The sequence below is a fragment of the Taudactylus pleione genome, unplaced genomic scaffold (genome assembly GCF_031769625.1).
Source record: "Taudactylus pleione unplaced genomic scaffold, aTauple2 ptg000335l, whole genome shotgun sequence".
Taxonomy (NCBI): Eukaryota; Metazoa; Chordata; class Amphibia; order Anura; family Myobatrachidae; genus Taudactylus; species Taudactylus pleione.
This window is the reverse complement of record NW_028284736.1, coordinates 438,627-458,259: the sequence shown is the minus strand read 5'-3', so window position 1 is coordinate 458,259 and position 19,633 is coordinate 438,627. Positions and strand designations below refer to the sequence as shown.

Sequence of the window (19,633 nt, the reverse complement as noted above, 5' to 3'; positions counted from 1 at the left end):
TTACTCAGAAAGTGCTAACAACTAAGCACGCTATGAGACCTCACACTGCATATGGCATCGCAGTGACAAATTTCTGCACGCCACTGCAATGACGTGCGAACGCATGGCACGCCTGCGTTTCCCTGAGCACCTGCCCGTCACCCCCCCCACCCACAAACAGTGCTTCCTGTCAGTCACTCTGAAAGCGGAATGCGTAGCCTTTGCGATCGCAGTCCCGATCGCAATAGGTAGTTTGCGCAAGCGCTTTGCGATGCATGCTCAAAACGCAACAATCGGCCGATTGAGTACGTATTAGCAACTGCGTTCCAAGCTGAATCAGGACCTCTGTCCCTTTAGGGAAGAACGTACGTTACAACTTTGTGAGCGTTGCTTGAGAAAATAAAGAAATCTTACAGAATGAAATGAAACCAATACGGAAAAATTGAGGATTTTCAGGAGATCCATTTATTCTGCGATTGGGGTTTTTTTTAGGCAAGGTTAGGAAAAGAAAAGTGTATATAAAAATAAATCCCTCATTCCCTTGCTTTGACATATTTGATGATGGCTACACTGACAGATAATATAAGAGTATTTTGAATGGAGCATAGATTACAGATGATACTGAATTTCTCTAGGCTTTATGACACATCCTCTGACCTCGCTACGCTTCTCATTATAGACTCGCACAGTGTGTGTCTCGCTGGAGAATCATGCTTGTCTATTGTTTGTGGTGGTCAGCTGTTGTACACCACAATCTGCCTTGTAATACTTCTGGCGCCACAAGACAGCTGCCCGTCACACTGCCAGGGTGGCACTGTGATGAGTTGGTAGCTCCAGCAAACTCTGTGTTTCTCCTGTCAGTCTCCCCCTTTGTGCCTTCTGTTGCTTCAAGAGTGTGAATCGCAGCAATTAAAAAAAAAAAAATAATAATTTGCCATTATGGTGAGCTCGGACGAACTGCTGGGCTGTGTGGTTATAGGAAGGGAAATATGCAAATAGTGCCTTGCTCGTGATCTCAGGGCTCTGAGGCAGTAATGCTAACCAAGAAGCCTGCTAATGGGCGTGCGTACCCTTAAACCAGGGGTGAATGCATTAAAATGGGCATAATAAAGGTACATTTTCTTTAGTGTGGTCTGTAACTTGGTTAGCTGGATCCTATCAAATTTGAGAGCAATGACTATCTCGTTGCTGCTCTGGTAGAAACGTAGGGGACCTGCCCACCCAGACGTCCTGAATAAATGAATTAAAACATTTAAAAAAAAAAAAACCCTGAGGAAACCGTTTGTTAACATTCTCTTATTGTAACATTGGTAATGGGTTGCGCACTGTCGGCCTGATTCAGAGCCAGATGCTCTTTCAGAGCGCTCGCTCTGAATCAGTGCCCGCCTATTGTATTTTTAGAGGGGCCTCCTGGCCGCTCGCATAGCTGTGGGTGACCCTCCCACAGCTAGTGCGAGCAGCCAGGATGATGGTCGCAATGGTCAAGACCATCGGACTTCTGACGAGACCCTTGTGGTAGGGTCTCGTTGCCGCAAGTCCCAGTGGACTTCAAGAAGTCCACCCACTGACATCACTTGTGATGTCAGTGGGGCCGGCCCTAGACTGTAGGCGTTCCCATGGGAACGCCTCCGTCTGGGCAGCCACGCCCCTGGCCCGCCCACCAAAGGGGGGCGTGCTGTCACTCAACATCGACAGCACGCCCCCTTTGTAGCTAGACCCGGAGCGACGGCTTGCCCGTCGCTATCCGGGTCTCGCGCATGCGCACGACGGAGCCGGCTCCGTAGTGCGCATGCGCACTGGGCCAACATCGACCCGCTTGCGAAAGCTCAGCGCTCGCGAGCGGGTCTGAATCAGGCCCTGTGTTTGAAGGACTAAGGCAGTGGTCAGGGAACAGGGGTAAATTACCCCACATGGGGTAAAAATGAAATTCCTGGGGGTAATGGACGGACAGCCTGGCATGCATATGAATCATTCTATAATATAGAATGATTCATATGCATGCCCGGCTGTGCCGCAGGGAGGCTCTAAGCCGGACGCCCGCTGAGAAGTTATTACCAGCGGGCGCCCGGCTCCTTCCCTGCAGCGGGGAGGCAATCGGGAAGCCGACTGCCTAAATACCGGCAGCCGGCTTCCCGACTGTCTTATCCCGGCAAGGGTGAAATGCCGGGCGTCTAGATGTAGACGCCCGCATTTCCCCGTCGCCGGGAGACCGGCGCCCGGCATCACGATCGTAGTGATGCCGGGCGCCGCGAGCGGACAGCCGCGGGGGGGGGGGGGGGTTAGGTTTAGGGCTCCCGGGGGGGCGACGGTATTTCATACAAATTCCCTGCAGCGCCACGATAGCCGGAGGCTGGAGTTCTCTTCTGCAGGAGCGGGGATTAAGGTAAGTGGGATTTTTTTTTTTTGTACAAGCGGCACTACAGGGGCATTATATGGGGGCACTACTATAGGGGCAGTATATGGGGGCACTACTACAGGGGCATTATATGGGGGCACTACTATATGATTTCCTTCCTTTCAAATCAAGGGGGTAATGTTGGCGTATCTAAATATATTTTGGGGTAAAAGATAAAAAAGTTCTCTGACCCCTGGACTAAGGGGTCTATGTACTAAGACCCTGGAGAGAGAGAAAGTGGATGGAGATTTAAGTACCAACCAATCAGCTCCTGCCATTTTTCAAATACAGCCTGTAAAGTGACAGTTAGAAGCTGATTGGTTGGTATTTAATCTCCATCCACTTTCTCTCTCTCCAGGGCTTAGTACATAGACCCCTAAATCCTAAAAAGAACTGGAAAAAAAAAAGTTTTGCGCCATTGTCACTATGTTGCTCACTGAAAGAAGTACAATTTATATAATATTAATGGATTAGTGCGAACCTTTAATCTTCATCTGAAATATCTAAATAAACGTTATAGATAAATAGAGACAGTATAGATATATATACACAGTATATTTTATTTTTTATAGCTTGTAACATGCAGTTGTGGGCTACAGATCTGCCCTATAGGGCATTACGCCAGCTGACAGTATGTCAAGTGCTAGACTGATGTCTGATATAAAGTCTCCCAAACCCCATACACTGTTTTTATAGAGCTCAGCTGTTCATATTGTTGCAGTCGTTATAAATAGACATCTGTGCCCCTGGTACGTGTCACGTGGGGCTGGAGAGGACTTTTTGCCATATGGCAGAAACCATGTATTCAGTGATCAGCTGATGGGTCTTATGCATATGACTCAAAACAGAACAAAGTCCTAGGGAATAGGATATTAACAATAAAGAATAAAGCGAGAGCTTCCAGCATCAGGCACCACATTGCCCTGACACGGGAGGGAAGACTGGACCATTATGGTGCCCAAACTCTCCATGACCCCCCTGGTGGTTTTGCTGTAACTGGTCAGGGAAGGCTGTACCGCAGGATCTAACAGAAGACTCCTTTGTCTCCAGCACTTTCCATTCATGTTATGGTTGTGAAGGCTGACATCATTCTATAGAAAGGGATCCCTTATGTTCACAGTAAGGAAGGTTGGGCTCTTAGAAGATGTTGCGTATTGTGTTCTGCCGGTAGAAGCATATTACTCCATCCGACCGGCTCTGTGATACATTTCACCGAGAGTTCTAAAGTATAGTTCTATACCGTAAGTCACAATAGTGTCCTTTTAATATTGCAGATTTACGGATCTCATAGGGTGGTGGCCACATTTCAGCCACATATGACTATGATATAACCCACAGCTTTATTAGTAGAAGTTTGATGGACTCTTGATGGTCATGAGATACTTATCCTGCAGCACTGCCTTAATGGGCAGAGAATGTTGAACTTTGGTGATTTTTGGTGGAAGAACACAGTAAGGTATCGGCCACTGCGATTATTATCCACCAGTGGCAGAAGACTGCCCACTACTGACATGTTGAGGGTTCAGTAGCCTGTGAGGGGCAGGGGTGCTAGACATCTGACCACACGGTTTTACTAGTTGAGAGCTGATGTTTTGAGTGACTGGAGTTCTGATGTATGGCTCACATGTCCATCAGGATCGGGGTGCAGTTTGGTTACTCATGTCAATGGACCACTCTCGAATATCCGTCTTCCAGCAGGTATGCTTGAAAACATGTTGGGCCTATGATATGATAGCAAATGATTGAACACCTGTCTGTGACATTCTGGGTCACCAGCCCCCCCATGTTTTCAGCAGGAACGATTGTAATCCAAACAGGTTTTAATGGTTCTCCTGTATAGTTTCAAGACATTTTGGGAGGGCGCAGATGGCTGTAACTTTCTGTCTAAAGTTTACCATATACTTGCCAAAAGTTACCTTATCAGTGACATGTGGCTTTTGTGTTTTTTATAGGTGTTCGAATGAGAAAATAATTAAATTTTAAGGCCCCGTAGTTATTTTGCCTCTCTGTACTACTTTGTCCATGACCTCTAACCCTGGAACAGTTTATGGATTAGGAAAGATACCACCAAGTTAATGCAACAATATATGTATTTTTGGGGCCTATAAAGGTAAAGGGGGGCAATTTAATTAGCACCTTGGCCACAGTGGTTCATTCCGGGACAGCGAAGTGTGGCTAGTTTTTCATCATACATCATAAAGGTGTGCAGGAAAACTGCTGAAATCGAGCTTTTTGTAACATGCAAATATGTGCGCAGTCGAACATTGCGGCGATGTGCCGCCGAACAGCCCGCAAATTGAATCGGCCCCTAACTCTGCGTATTGGAGGAGCAGGTTTTAAAAACATGTTACTTTCAATCTTAAAGTAATTCTGACTAGTCACTGGCGGCACCTGCAGCCATTTTGTATGCTCTCGATAAATCCACTAGGACAGAGGGCCTGATTCAGACCCACTCGCGAGCGGCTGTACGCTCGCAAGTGGGTCGATGGTCTGCACTGAGCATGCGCACGACGGAGGGAGCTCCGTCGTGCGCATGCGCCAGACACGACGAGCGAAGGACTTTCCTTCGCTCGTTGTGTCCGATCAAAGGGGGCGTGCTGTCAATGTTGATTGACAGCACGCCCCCTTTGGTGGGCGTGCCGGGGGTGTGCCTCCCTGACGGGGGCGTTCCCACGGGAACGCCTCCCGTCAGGAGCCGGCCCACTGACATCACTAGTGATGTCAGTGGGAGTGATTTTGGCTCTGATAGAGCCAAAATCACTCCGGAGCTTGCGGTTGAAAACCTCAACCGCAGGCTCCGGCTCGCAATTTCGATGGTCGCGATGGTCACGACCATCGCGGCCATCAAAATGCACGCTCGTATAGCCTGTGGGTGGTGACCCACAGCTATACGAGCGTCCAGGAGGACGCTCCATGAAAAAGGAGCCCGGCCCTCATGCAGAGCGTGCGCTCTGCTCAGAGCGTACGGCTCTGAATGAGGGCCAGAGTTTCCCAAAATCGAAAATTACAGTCCAGGGTTTTTGGATATCCTTGATTGAATCCAGATGGTTACATCAAATTGACTGAGGTACTAATTAAGTCACTTGTGTGCAATCATGGATATACTTAAAGCCTATTTTTCCTGGACTGTATTGGCGGAGTTTGAGAACCTCGGCACTAGGATCTTGCAAGGTCACTGAGGCATGAGGCACGAATGTGTCAGGTTCTTAGTGAATAGGTAGGCGTAATATTGGTTTAGTTATCAAAATGGCTGCCTCCTTTGCATGTGGAAGCCTCATGTTAAATCTTTTGCAGTCCTTAAAGGGTCACTAGAGCTAAAATACATTATCAATCCAATAACGTTGGGCACTGTAAAAAATGTCACAAATATACATGTGAAGTTAGTTGAAATGTGACACCTTCGATTGGGCTCAGAAGTCTGTTTGATCACATACATTCTTTTTAACTTGTGGTCAAACCTGATTTGTTGGAAAAATTGCCAGTGATTCTCCCCATTCCGTTTTTATGGTAATGTTTTCACGTTTTAATAAGTAACCTTGCTGCTCGGAGTTATTTTTGAATAGTTACTGTGATATTTCAGGTCATTAACCATTGTAAATCATCCATAAAAAAAACAAAACAGATATGCCTGATAAGGGCTAATTTAGAGAGCCATTAATTGCAGCTCTTCTCTGCAAGACTTCTCTCTCCCCTCATGGAGACCGAGAGAGAGAGAATGTGTGTGTGTGTGTGTGTGTATAATGCAAAAAAAAAATTAAGATTTGCAGACATGAAAAAATATTTTCAGACAGTACTTACAGCTGGTGACCTGCTGCACCGTCTGCATCAACGACCTTTAGACATCAGTGGGATTGCTGGTGTGGGAGGATTCTAGAAATCCTCGAACATATGTATAATAATATATAGAAAATCTACAAAGTTTCTTGACATTCTCTGCACTTGTGCAAAGTCTCATGACAGGAAGACTTTGATCTGATATCCAAATTACTGGTTGATGGAATACCATCTCTGCTCTGTCTAGGGAAGCCAGGATTTTACACTTGAGCAGTTGGTTAAAGTTTCATAAAGCTTTTTACTTTTTTGTGTTCAATCGAAACCCTGGAGTTACAGTGCCGTAACCGGTTTACAGCAACGTTTGTGTGGTGTGTGGTCGTTCCTCTTTGAGAACACCAGTAATTTCTATATTTTCCCCTCCCTAGAGTGGGCACTATGCTGTGGCTCGGCCTGGTAAGAGGGTGAAAGCAGGGTAGAGAAGTGCCAGTCCCGCGACCACCATGGGAAACGCAACTACCAAGTTCCGTAAAGCATTGATCAATGGGGACGAGAACCTGGCTTACCAGATCTACGAGAGCAACCCTCAGCTGAAAGAGTCGCTGGACCCCAACACCTCCTACGGAGAGCCCTACCAGCATAACACTCCACTGCATTATGCCTCGCGCTATAGCATGAGTCGCCTCCTTCGGTGAGTTATTGAACGCTGTTTTACTTTTTTGTTTCTTTTATAGTGCTTGTTTGTAGAGACTGTTTGTTACTTTTGTGTGTTGTTAAGTAAAGCCAGGACACTTTTATTGGTTTCTTTTCTACCAATCTGTGCGTGTTACCTTGATACATGGGCGTTGTTTTGCTCTCTTGATAGGTTTCCTTCTCAACACCTGTCTATTAACAATAGTGTAATGTAGTGTTCCTCATCTGCAGAAGGAAAGCTGGGAGGAGTATGTTGGTAGAGCAGGTCATTGAATTAGCTAAGATATGTACCTGAAAACTCTACCCCCCCCCCCCCCCAACACACACACACACACACACACACACACACACATCAAGGTGTCCTATTAGGAGGTAGGTGCTTCTCTATCTTACAGTATTCTGAGGCAGCATAACTGCACTGTGTGTCAGCCTTAACTAGGGCTCTAAGCTCCCTGTGCTGGCCCCGCCTCCTTTACCCATGACGTCATGCATATGGGGCAGGGCCGTCCGGCACCTGGAGCTGCAGCAGTGCCCAGGGAGAGTCTTGAAGATGATCTGGGCAGCTGTAATTATGGCAGGGTGGCATGCCTGTAGCAGCGATGCACTGCCGTAGCAATACCGGCTGAAACAGCAATCTGCTAGCCAGAAACAAGGGCCGAGGGTGAGAGACGGTGCTGCCCAAAGAGCTCTGCGGGGCCGCACACCCCTAGTTATGACCCCCCCTCCCGAAACTGTCATGACAAGCCTGAGTCACCACACCCCGTTACCTCACCCAAACTGTCGCGGTCCGTTGGGAGCTATGTAGCTGAGTATTTTACTACTTATTTATATGTAGTGACGAGAAGTAAACATCCAGGTGAGTGGTTATACGCTTTTGATTATAAGTGACGTACAAACACTTGATATCAATATGAGACTTCCTGATAATAACAGTTTAGAGAGCTCTCTGCATCTTAGCTAATCATTAATAACAAAATGCAGAGTTCAGTGTTTTGGGCTTTTCAGCAATTAGTCAATTATCAGAAACTTTCAGCTAAGTACATACCTAGATATATCTGTCTGGTGGGAAGGAAAATCTGGTAATGTACGGGAGCAAATAACAATAGAGAGATGCCCCCAAACACTGGAAGAAGGACCAGATTTTCCTTCCCACCAGCAAGATTGGACAGAGTACGCAGCCATAATAGTCTAGTTAATAGAACGCAGTAATAAATCTAATTATTCTATATAACAAAACTTTCCTATAATATTTATGAGTTCTCTCTATGGTCAACCAATTATTATAGTAGATTGAAAATGTTCACCATTCCCAGCATTTCAGTGGCAGTAATAACTGATAATATAATACATTCATTCAAATGTGGGAGTCCTTGGACATTTCCGTGGTTCTGTAACGTAGCTGCTGACTGCATGTAGATTTATAACAGGTCTTCATGGCCTCTCAAAGGGAATTCTGGCTGCCTTGATAGAAAGTACCGTAATATTAAACCACCAGAACCTTGTGTAAAATAATTATTGGCTATATCTTATATCCTTTTTAATCCATATAACCTGTGTCCAGTAAAGTGTGGATGGATGGGATGCAGTCAAAGAGGTATATCTACTAAAGTGCAGATTTTTAGAAGTGGAGATGTTGCCCATAGCAGCCAATCAGATTCTACTCAACATTTAACTAGCACCTTCTAGAAGATGATAGCTAGAATCTGGTTGCTATGGGCAACATCTCCACTTCTACAAACCTGCACATTAGTAAATATACCCCAAAATGTCTGAAATGTCGACATGTGAAATCCCGAAATTCTCAGAATGTTGACATTCGGGTTAGGCTGTTGGACAGGAGGTTGGGCACTAGGGGGAGGGGTTAGGCTACTGGACAGGAGGCTAGGGGGAGGGATTAGGGTTAGGATGCAGGACGGGGGGATAGGTACTAGGTGGAGGGATTAGGGTTAGGATGCAGGACGGGGGGATAGGTACTAGGTGGAGGGATTAGGGTTAGGCTGCAGGACGGGGGGATAGTTACTAGGTGGAGGGATTAGGGTTAGGATGCAGTACGGGAGGATAGGCACTAGATGGAGGGATTAGGGTTAGGATGCAGGACGGGAGGATAGGTACTAGGTGGAGGGATTAGGGTTAGAATGCAGGACGGGAGGATAGGCACTAGGTGGAGGGATTAGGGTTAGGCTGTGGGATGGGAGGGTTAGACACTAGGGGAGGAATTGGGGTTAGGCTGTGTGATGGGAGGGTTAGGCACTAGGGGGAGGGATTAGGGTTAGGCTGCGAGACGGGAGGGTTAGGCACTAGGGGGAGGTATAAAGGTTAGTCTGTGGGACGGGTTGATAGGCACTAGGGGGAGGGATTAGGGTTAGGCTGCAGGACGGGGGGATAGGTACTAGGTGGAGGGATTAGGGTTAGGATGCAGGACGGGGGGATAGGTACTAGGTGGAGGGATTAGGGTTAGGATGCAGTACGGGAGGATAGGCACTAGATGGAGGGATTAGGGTTAGGATGCAGGACGGGAGGATAGGTACTAGGGGGAGGGATTAGGGTTTGAATGCAGGACGGGAGGATAGGCACTAGGTGGAGGGATTAGGGTTAGGCTGTGGGATGGGAGGGTTAGGCACTAGGGGAGGAATTGGGGTTAGGCTGTGGGATGGGAGGGTTAGGCACTAGGGGGAGGGGTTAGGATGCAGGACGGGGGGATAGGTACTAGGTGGAGGGATTAGGGTTAGGCTGCAGGACGGGGTGATAGTTACTAGGTGGAGGGATTAGGGTTAGGATGCAGTACGGGAGGATAGGCACTAGATGGAGGGATTAGGGTTAGGATGCAGGACGGGAGGATAGGTACTAGGTGGAGGGATTAGGGTTAGAATGCAGGACGGGAGGATAGGCACTAGGTGGAGGGATTAGGGTTAGGCTGTGGGATGGGACGGTTAGGCACTAGGGGAGGAATTGGGGTTAGGCTGTGGGATGGGAGGGTTAGGCACTAGGGGGAGGGATTAGGGTTAGGCTGCGAGACGGGAGGGTTAGGCACTAGGGGGAGGTATAAAGGTTAGTCTGTGGGACGGGTTGATAGGCACTAGGGGAAGGGATTAGGGTTAGGCTGCAGGACGGGGGGATAGGTACTAGGTGAAGGGATTAGGGTTAGGATGCAGGACGGGAGGATAGGTACTAGGTGGAGGGATTAGGGTTAGGATGCAGGATGGGAGGATAGGTACTAGGTGGAGGGATTAGGGTTAGGCTGCGGGACGGGAGGGTTAGGTACTAGGGGGAGGTATAAAGGTTAGGCTGTGGGATGGGTTGATAGGCACTAGGGGGAGGGATTAGGGTTAGGCTGCAGGACGGGGGGATAGGTACTAGGTGGAGGGATTAGGGTTAGGATGCAGGACAGGAGGATAGGCCCTAGATGGAGGGATTAGAGTTAGGCTGCGGGATGGGAGGGTTAGGCACAAGGGGGAGGGATTAGGATTCGGCTACAGGACAAGAGACTAGGCACTAGGGCAGGGGTTCCCAACCATGGCCCTCAGGGCACACAACAGTTCAGCTTTTAGAGTTGGGGTTAGGCACTAGGGGGAGGGATTAGGGTTAGGATGCAGGACGGGAGGATAGGCACTAGGGGGACGAATTGGGGTTAGGCTGCGGGACGGGAGGGTAAGGCACTAGGGGGAGGTATAAAGGTTAGTCTGTGGGACGGGTTGATGGCACTAGGGGGAGGGATTAGGGTTAGGCTGTGAGACAGTGGATAAGCACTATGGGGAGGGATTAGGGTTAGGCTGTGGGATGGGAGGGTATGGCACTAGGGGGAGGGATTAGGGTTAGGCTGTGGGATGGGAGGGTATGGCACTAGGGGGAGGGATTAGGGTTAGGCTGTGGGATGGGAGGGTTAGGCACTAGGGGGAGGGATTAGAGTTAGGTTGCGGGACGGGAGGTTTAGGCAGTAGGGGGAGAATATGAACCAGCACCGCCGCTTCGCAAGATGCCTGCATCAGAGCTGCTCCAAATGTGACCGCCGGGACCAGGAAGCCACCGCTGGAGACGCAGCTGCCGCCTGGAGCAGGTAAGTCACCGCTTACCATCAGGGACGGTCTTTTGACATTCTGTCATGTCGACATTTCAGCGGTGTCGACATCTCGACCATGCAGACAGCTTCATGTTATCATGATGAATGTCGAATTTATGTGCCACACGCTGGAACTTGCTAGATTTGCTGTGATTTGGGGTGTATAGCTGCTGTCATTAGGCTTATTATCATTGCAGGACCATGTCCTGGGAAATCTGGGTTCAGGTACGATGTGGCTCCCCTGGAATTCATTGGTTTCTCCCAGAGTTACGGAGACTGTGCTGTAACTGGCTTTTCACTCTCCTGACCGCCGTTTCCGCTCTCCCTACGTAATTTCCTTTTCTTTCAGATCACTCTCTGGCCCTGATTCAGAGCCGGACGGTCTGACAGAGCGCTCGCTCTGAATCAGGGCCGTCCTTCTGAATTTTTAGAGCAGCCTCCTGGCCGCTCATATAGCTGTGGGTGACCACCCACAGCTATAGCGAGCGGCCAGGAAGATGGTCAAGATGGTCAAGAGTCAGACCATCGGGCTTGCGACGAGACCCTTGCGGTAGGCTCTCGTTGCCGCAAGCCCTGGAGTGCTTTTGGCTCTATCAGAGCCGAAAGCACTCCCACTGACATGATTTGTGATGTCAGTGGAGCCGGCCCCAGACGGTAGGCGCTCCCATAGGAACGCATCCGTCTGGCCAGGCACGCCCACCAAAGGGGGCGTGCTGTCACTCACCATCGACAGCACGCCCCCTTTGTAGCGAGACTCATAGCGATGGCTTGCCCGTCGCTATCCGGGTCTCGCGCCTGCGCACGACGGAGCCAGGTCCGTTGTGCGCATGCGCACTCTGCCAACATCGACCCGCTTGCGAGCACTCAGCATCAGGCCCTCTGTCACTCCTACGGGTATAATTACTAAAGTGGGGGTTTTTGAAGTAGAGATGTTGCTCATAGCAACCAATCAGATTCTAACCATTTTCTTCTAGAAGGTGCTAGATAAATGTTAAGTAGAATCAGATTGATTGTTACGGGCAACATCTCCACTTCTAAAAACTTGCACTTTAGTAAATATATCCCATAGTCTATTCATCAGATAGCCCTAAAAAGCCTTATTTGCTATTGTCGCTCACCACGGTAATGGACAGATAATACACTCCCTAGGACTGGCTGACAGTAGTACGCCTAGCATTGCCGCATCGCCATCTAGTCAGAGGTCCCTGCTGCACATACACCCTCAGGCTACCAGGCGCATAATAGTTAAAAAATGTAAAGAGAAGAAAATTAAACTTTAAAGTAGCAAAAATGCTTTCCTTTTTAAGGCATCTGTTATTGCCATCCTGAGATGCTTCGCATAGGAGGCCAGTCAGCGGTACAGTTACCACCACTGAGCATAGGAGGCCAGTCAGCGGTACAGGTACCACCACTGAGCATAGGAGGCCAGTCACCGGTACAGGTACCACCACTGAGCATAGGAGGCCAGTCAGCGGTACAGGTACATCCACTGAGCATAGGAGGACAGTCAGCTGTACAGGTACCACCACTGAGCATTGGAGGACAGTCAGCGGTACAGGTACCACCACTGAGCATGGGAGGACAGTCAGCGGTACAGGTACCACCACTGAGCATTGGAGGACAGTCAGCGGTACAGGTACCACCACTGAGCATAGCAGGACAGTCAGCATTACAGGTACCACCACTGAGCATAGGAGGACAGTCAGCATTACAGGTACCACCTCTGGTCACAGTAGGCCTATACTGTAAGAGCCCCTGCGATTGCTCACTGCTGGTTGCAGGGCTTAAAATTGTAGGTAGAATCCATAAATCCGTTGACAACAGGATCTCCCTCTGATAAATAGATCCCCTCATCACATTCTTATTCTTCAGTCTTTGTTTTATATTTCTGTCTGTAACTTCCTGTAATCTTATTTTTCTCTCACTCTTCCGTCTCGCTGCTTTTTCTCCCTTGCGTTCCTCACGGCCACCTCTCTTTATGTCTGTAGTTTGTTTGTTTTGCAGACCCCCTGTCCCTTACAGTCGGACCCCCTTCTCCGCACCGCTCTCAGTCACAGCTGCAGATCCTCAGTCTTCGATCCGGTCACACGGGGTGCCTGTCGGTTCGCTTGGCTGCTTAAAGTCCCTAGAGATTTACAGTGTGACCACAAGCAGCTTGTTGTGACTGGGGTTTCCTATTTATCTAATTCACTTTTAGTCAGTAAGATAAATAGGCTGCGACATCTGCGTCACAACCAGAAGGGAGCCAGCAGTTTAAATAAACTGAGCACCATGGATACATTGGGAAACAGTCAGTTCATTTGTAATGACCGCAGATGTTAAACTACAGTAGCCCTTGTTATCTAGGAAATGAATCGGCGGTTGCTCACTGCACGATGCTCTTTGCTGCCATGCTTTTTATTACCTGAAGCCATTGTGCTTGGCAGTAAATGTACAGTCACATTCTTCAGTCACTAGACTCAGCTGTATTTAAGTCGTGTTTTCTACATGCACCGTCCTCTCAAACAATATAATTCCCTTAACCATTCACTCATTGGACGATTCACCCACAATCTGAAGGCATGTGAGGAGGAGTGATTGGCATGTGGGTGCAAATGGGGCATTCTGACTGGCGTGAGTTGTAGGTCACGTGGCATCTGTCAACTTGAGCGGGGTGGGGGCGGGGGGGGACGTCTTAGAGCTTGTGGGGACATTTTGTGTCAAGTGGGGAGAGGTCTGAGGGCAAGTGGGAATATGTTTGTGTGTGAGGGTACCTAGGTTGTTTAGGGGTTACATGTAGCTTGAAGTATATCGGGTTACCTGTACTCTGATTTATTGTTGGCGGCTGACAGAGCAGCTGGCTTACAATTACCACATACACTTTCCCCACCAGGAGCTACAACTGCTCACGTACAAAGTGTTCCGGGAAAACTGCCTCATTATGATTTTCAACCTTTAAAAGACCTCTCTGTCTCGCCAACTTTGAAGAATTACATCACAGTCTTTGTAATGTAGGAATTTCCCAATGTCTAAATGCCGAATTCCTGTGTAAGCCGTCCTTCCAAGAATGTCTCCGTGTGCTGTTTTTGCGCAGCCTTCCCTCAGGGTCTTATAAAAAGTAGGTAAACTGAGCGCCACGCTTTTCTGAGCCCACCTAATAATCCCATTTTTACTGATAATTGGACCAAACCATTTCCACTGGCCTTATGGTAAGATATTGTGAACTCTGCCACCTCCTTTAAGACTATAACACAAATAAAATAAATAATTGATCAAATTTGTATGAATATTTACCTCCTACTCAAAGCTTTAAAATAAGAACTTAAAAAAAAAAAAAAAAAGATTTATTTATTTTTTTTTTTTTTAATTTATTTTAGTTCTGCATTAAAATGCAGAGCGCAAAAAGCCTATTTTAAGAGTACGTGGGAAGCGAGAGACTCTGGTCCTTGGTATAAATAATATTTTTTTGTTTGCCTCATTCAGACTGACGTTCAATAAGCGTTTTACCATGTCACGCTGCAGACGGGAACGTCTGGTGATTAAACTGTCGTCTGTGCAAATAGCAGGCGTGCGCGGCCAGCGGGATTAATGGTTCTGTTTCCTGTGCGACTTTCAGAGTCGTTTTGCTTACATTGCGTTCAATCTGTAATATGAGCAAATTCTCACTTAACACTTGTTGGTGCATCCTTAGTATGAGCCGTAATCAGTGACGTAAGTAGAGAAAAATTCTTAGTGGCCTTCGCCGTGTGCGCAAAAGGCGTGGCCTCTCGAAATGGGGACGTGGTAGCATAACAAGCCACTCTGGGAGCATTTCTCACCATTCCATTCCAAATATACCTTACCTATATGGTGGTTTCTCTGCAACGGGGAACCTCTAGAGAAACTGGTCCTCCCTGGGCATACAGGGGTCTATTCATATAGAACATGAAGTGGCTACAAAAAGATGTCACATATGTATCGCATCACATTGATGCAATATATAGTGAAGTTTAGTAGCCATTCATGTACACTTGTAAGGTGGTAGGGGTTATGGTGTACCGGCTGCAAATCTCTTAATCGTACGCCGTACCTGTACCGTTGGCCATAATACATTATTGTCCCCGATCTCTTTGGCCCACTTTATCATTCATTCTAAAGGAGACGTTTATCACAATGAGGGACCTGTATGTTTAGGGCCTGATGCAATGCTTTGATTATTTCCATTTACCGCCATACAAGGTTGCCGAGCGTAACACTAGGAAGCGGAAGCTTTCTGACTTAGATTTTCCGCGATCTTTTATTTTGTTTCTTTTTTTTTTTTTTCTTATGATGACAGAGACACAATTGTCATCTGACACATAATGTGATAGCTGCAGATGATTAGATGAGATGAACAGTGGTGACTACACAGAGCTCATATATTTCCAATGAATAAATGATGGCGTATAATCACATCAGACGTCTGCTTGTCTCGCAGCGTCTGCAAAGCATCATTCCTAAGCGTGTTTTATGTCTGCGGAGCACGGATAACATCTTTATAGGTCTGACAAAGCCACATTTTGCAAAGCCCCTCTGGCCTGGCACACCTGTTTCCTAAGGCCTTGCAAGCGGAGAACACTGTATACCCTTATTTATTAATATTTATAATTGTGGCACTGTAATTGTAAAGAAATCTTTATTTTTTTTTTGTTTTGTTTTAGCTGGTTGGCAACCAAATTTGAGTAGCAGTAGAGCCCTCTACCCTCTTGTGCTTCTCCCTACTGTATTTTCATTTATCTCTTTCTCCCCACTAGGGCGACTAACACTTGGCTGCCTATGTGGGTGTAAAGGTCGCTAATATATAGCTATGTTTATTATCAATGTCCGTGTCCTGCATTGTATTGTATTGTAAGTCGCTGGTTACTTATTGGTTTATGTACTTTGTTAGGCGCTGCGGAACACTTGTGGCGCCATATAAATAAATGATGATGATAATAATAGTAGTTGGTATAAAGTATAAAACATTTGAGAGGCAATTCAGCTCAAGTATGTTTCCATTCTGCTTTGTCGCCTATCTCTTCCTGTAGAATTAATTAATTTTGTGCAGTAGAAATGTGTTTTAAAGTCGGTTTGCATTCAACTTATCAATTCACTAGGAAGCTAGCAAGATCCCTCTTATCAATTGTACCTCAAACCTCAATTGCCGACATCCACGCAATGTGCTGTTTCAGAGCCACACATCGCGCCCTACCAGTATCACAAGTTTTCCCTTGCTCCCAGAGGCAGGCCGGGTGTGAGTACAGCCATGGCCAAAAGTTTTGAGAATGACACAAGTATTGGTTTTCACAAAGTCTGCTGCTTTAGGTTTTATGATGGCAATTTGCATATACTCCAGAATGTCATGAAGAGTGATCAGATGAATTGCAATTAATTGCAAAGTCCCTCTTTGCCATGACAATGAACTTAATCCCAAAAACATTTCCACTGCACTTAAGCCCTGCAACAAAAGGACCAGATGACATCATGTCAATGATTCTCTCGTTAAGACAGGAGAGAGTGTTGACGAGGACAAGGCTGGAGATCACTCTGTCATGCTGATTGAGTTAGAATAACAGACTGGAAGCTTTAAAAGGAGGGCGGAGCTTGAAAATATTGTTCTTCATCTGTTATCCATGGTTACCTGCAAGGAGATTTGTGTAGTCATCATTGCTTTGCACAAAAAGGGATTCACAGGCAAGGATATTGCTCCTAGTAAGATTGCACCTAAATCAACCATTTATCGGATCATCAAGAACGTCAAGGATAGAGGTTCAATAGTTGTGAAGAAGGCATCAGGGCGCCAAAGAACATCCAGCAAGCGACAGGACCGTCTCCTAAAGTTGATTCAGCTGTGGGATTGGGGCACCACCAGTACAGAGCTTGCTCAGGAATGGCAGCAGGCAGGTGTGAGTGCATCTTCACGCACAGTGAGGCGAAGACCTTTGGAGGATGGCTTGGTGTCAAGGGCAGCAAAGAAGCCACTTCTCTCCAGGAAAAACATCAGGGACAGACTTGATATTCTGCAAAAGGTACAGGGATTGGACTGCTGAGGACTGGGGTAAAGTGATGAATTCCCTTTCAGTTTGTTTAGGGCATCTGGAAAACGATTGTCTGGAGAAGGAAAGGTGAGTGCTACCATCAGTCCTGTGTCATGCCAACAGTAAAGCATTCTGAGACCATTCATGTGTGGGGTTGCTTCTCAGCCAAGAGAGTGGGCTTACTCACAATTTTGCCTAAGAACACAGCCATGAATAAAGAGTGGCACCAAAACATCCTCCAAGAGCAACTTCTCCCAATCATCAAAGAACAGTTTGGTGCCGAACAATGCCTCTTCCAGCAAAAGTGATAACTAAGTGGCTCTGGGAACAAAACATCGAAATTTTGGGTCCATGGCCAGGAAGGGATGTAGTTATTAGACCGGCCCGTTACGGGACTTAACATAGGCGTCGAAATGCCGACGCCTATGTTAATCCCGGCATCGGAAGACCGAACCCGCCATCCCGATCGTTGTCTGATAGGTAAGTCTAACACTTAGCCCGGGGATGGGGGGGTTAGGTTTAGGGACCACCCTTCGGGTTAGGCACACCCCCCGGGAAAGGATAGGGTTAGGTGCCACTAGGGAGAGGTTTGGGTTTGATTTGGGGAGGGTTAGGTTTAGGCACCCCTGCGGGGAGGTTAGGCACTAGGGGGTTAGGCACCACTAAAGGAGGGTTAGTGGGGGGGGGGAGAGGGGAGGGTTAGGATACTTACCACCGCCCGTTGGGATCTCCTACAGTTGAGTTTTCACTGTCGGGATTTGAACCTGCGGCCAGTATTTCAATCCCATTCCGGCCAGGAAACTCCCCAGACCTTAATCCCATTGAGAACTTGTGGTTAGTCCTCAAGAGGCGGGTGGACAAACAAAAACCCACAAATTCTGACAACCTTTGCTCAATAGTTTGTTGATGCACCATTGGCAGCAATTACAGCCTCAAGTCTTGTTGAATATGATGCTACAAGCTTTTCACACCTACTGTATCTTTGGGCAGTTTCGCCCATTCCTCCTTGGAGCACCTCTCAAGCTCCATCAGGTTGGATGGAAAGCGTCGGTGCACAGCCATTTTCAGATCTCTCCAGAGATGTTCAATTGGATTCAAGTCTGGGCTTTGGCTGGGCCATTCAAGGACATTCACAGAGTTGTCCTGAAGCCACTCTTTTGATATCTTGGCTGTGTGCTTAGGGTCGTTATCCTGCTGAAAGATGAACTGTCGTCCCAGTCTGTGGTCAAGAGCGCTTTGGAGCAGGTTTTCATCCAGGATGTCTCTGTACATTGCTGCATTCATCTTTCCCTCTATCCTGACTAGTCTCCCAGTTCCTGCCGCTGAAAAACATCCCCACAGCATGATGCTGCCACCATCATGCTTCACTGTAGGGATGGTATTGGCCTGGCGATGAGTGGTGCCTGATGTTCTCCAAACATAATGCCTGGAATTCACGCCAAAGAGTTCAATCTTTGTGTCTCATGGTCTGAGAGTCCTTCAGGTGCATTTTGGCAAACTCCAGGCGGGATGCCATGTGCTTTTTACTAAGGAGTGGGTTCCGTCTGGCCACTCTACCATACAGGCCTGATTGGTGGATTGCTGCAGAGATGGCTGTCTTTCTGGAAGGTTCTCCTCTCTCCACAGAGGAATGCTGTAGCTCTGACCAGAGTGACCATCTGGTTCTTGGTCACCTCCCTGACTAGGGCCCTTCTCCCACGATCGCTCAGTTTAGACGGCCAGCCAACTCTAGGAAGAGTCCTGGTGGTTCCAAACTTCTTCCATTTATGGATGATGGAGGCTACTGTGCTCATTGGGACCTTCAAAGCAGCAGATATTGTTCTGTACCCTTCCCCAGATTTGTACCTCGAGACAATCCTGTCTCAGAGGTCTACAGACAATTTCTTGGACTTCATGCTTGGTTTGTGCTCTGACATGCACTGTCAAGTGTGGGATCTTAAGCTGGGTACACACTGACAGAAACATTGGCCGATCAATTGATCGGCCAATGTATCTGCTGCCCGTCGGGCGGTGTCTACCTGCGATATGTCGGTGAACGTCGGCGTTCAGACATATCGCTTTGGCTGTGCTGCACAGCCGATGGATAGATATGTCTGCAGACATATCTGTCCATCGGCATGTGTGTACGGGCGGTCTGCAGACCAATCGTACACACAGAGGCAGCCGCGAGGAGGGGGGCGGAACACGCCCCCCCCGCGACACGCCGCCGGGATCTACGGGCAGACACAGATGATGGTTGTTCAGTGTGTACGAACAACCATCATCTGCAGATATATCTGTATAGGGTGCACCCACCATTATATAGACCGGTGTCTGCCTTTCAAAGTCATGTCCAATCAACTGAATTTATCACAGGTTGACTCCAATTAAGCTGTAGAAACATATCAAGGATGATCAGTGGAAACAGGATGCACCTTAGCTCAATTTTGAGCTTCATGGCAAAGGCCGTGAATACTTATATACAGTCAGGTGCATAAATATTGGGACATTGACAGAATTTTCATATTTTGGCCTCTATTCACCACCACAATGGCTTTGAAATGAAACAAACAAGATTTGCTTTAACTGCAGACTTTCAGATTTATTTAAGGGTAATTACATCCAAATCAGGTGAACGGTGTAGGAATTACAATGGTTTCTATATGTGCCTCCTACTTTTTAAGGGGCCAAAAGTAATGGAGCTATCAACTCAAAAGCTATTTCATGGACAGGTGTGGGCTATTC

The 19,633-nt window shown here is 47.5% G+C and overlaps 1 protein-coding gene across 1 annotated transcript in view; it reads left to right on the top strand.

Annotated features, from left to right (window-relative positions):
- ANKIB1 (ankyrin repeat and IBR domain containing 1) overlaps positions 1-19,633 on the top strand; it is a 172,008-nt gene that overhangs the window by 29,795 nt on the left and 122,580 nt on the right. Inside the window, exon 2 of the mRNA XM_088443856.1 lies at positions 6,574-6,836. Coding sequence (XP_088299982.1) covers positions 6,649-6,836 — 188 coding nt within the window. The 5' untranslated portion in view covers positions 6,574-6,648. The remainder of the gene's footprint in view (positions 1-6,573; positions 6,837-19,633) is intronic.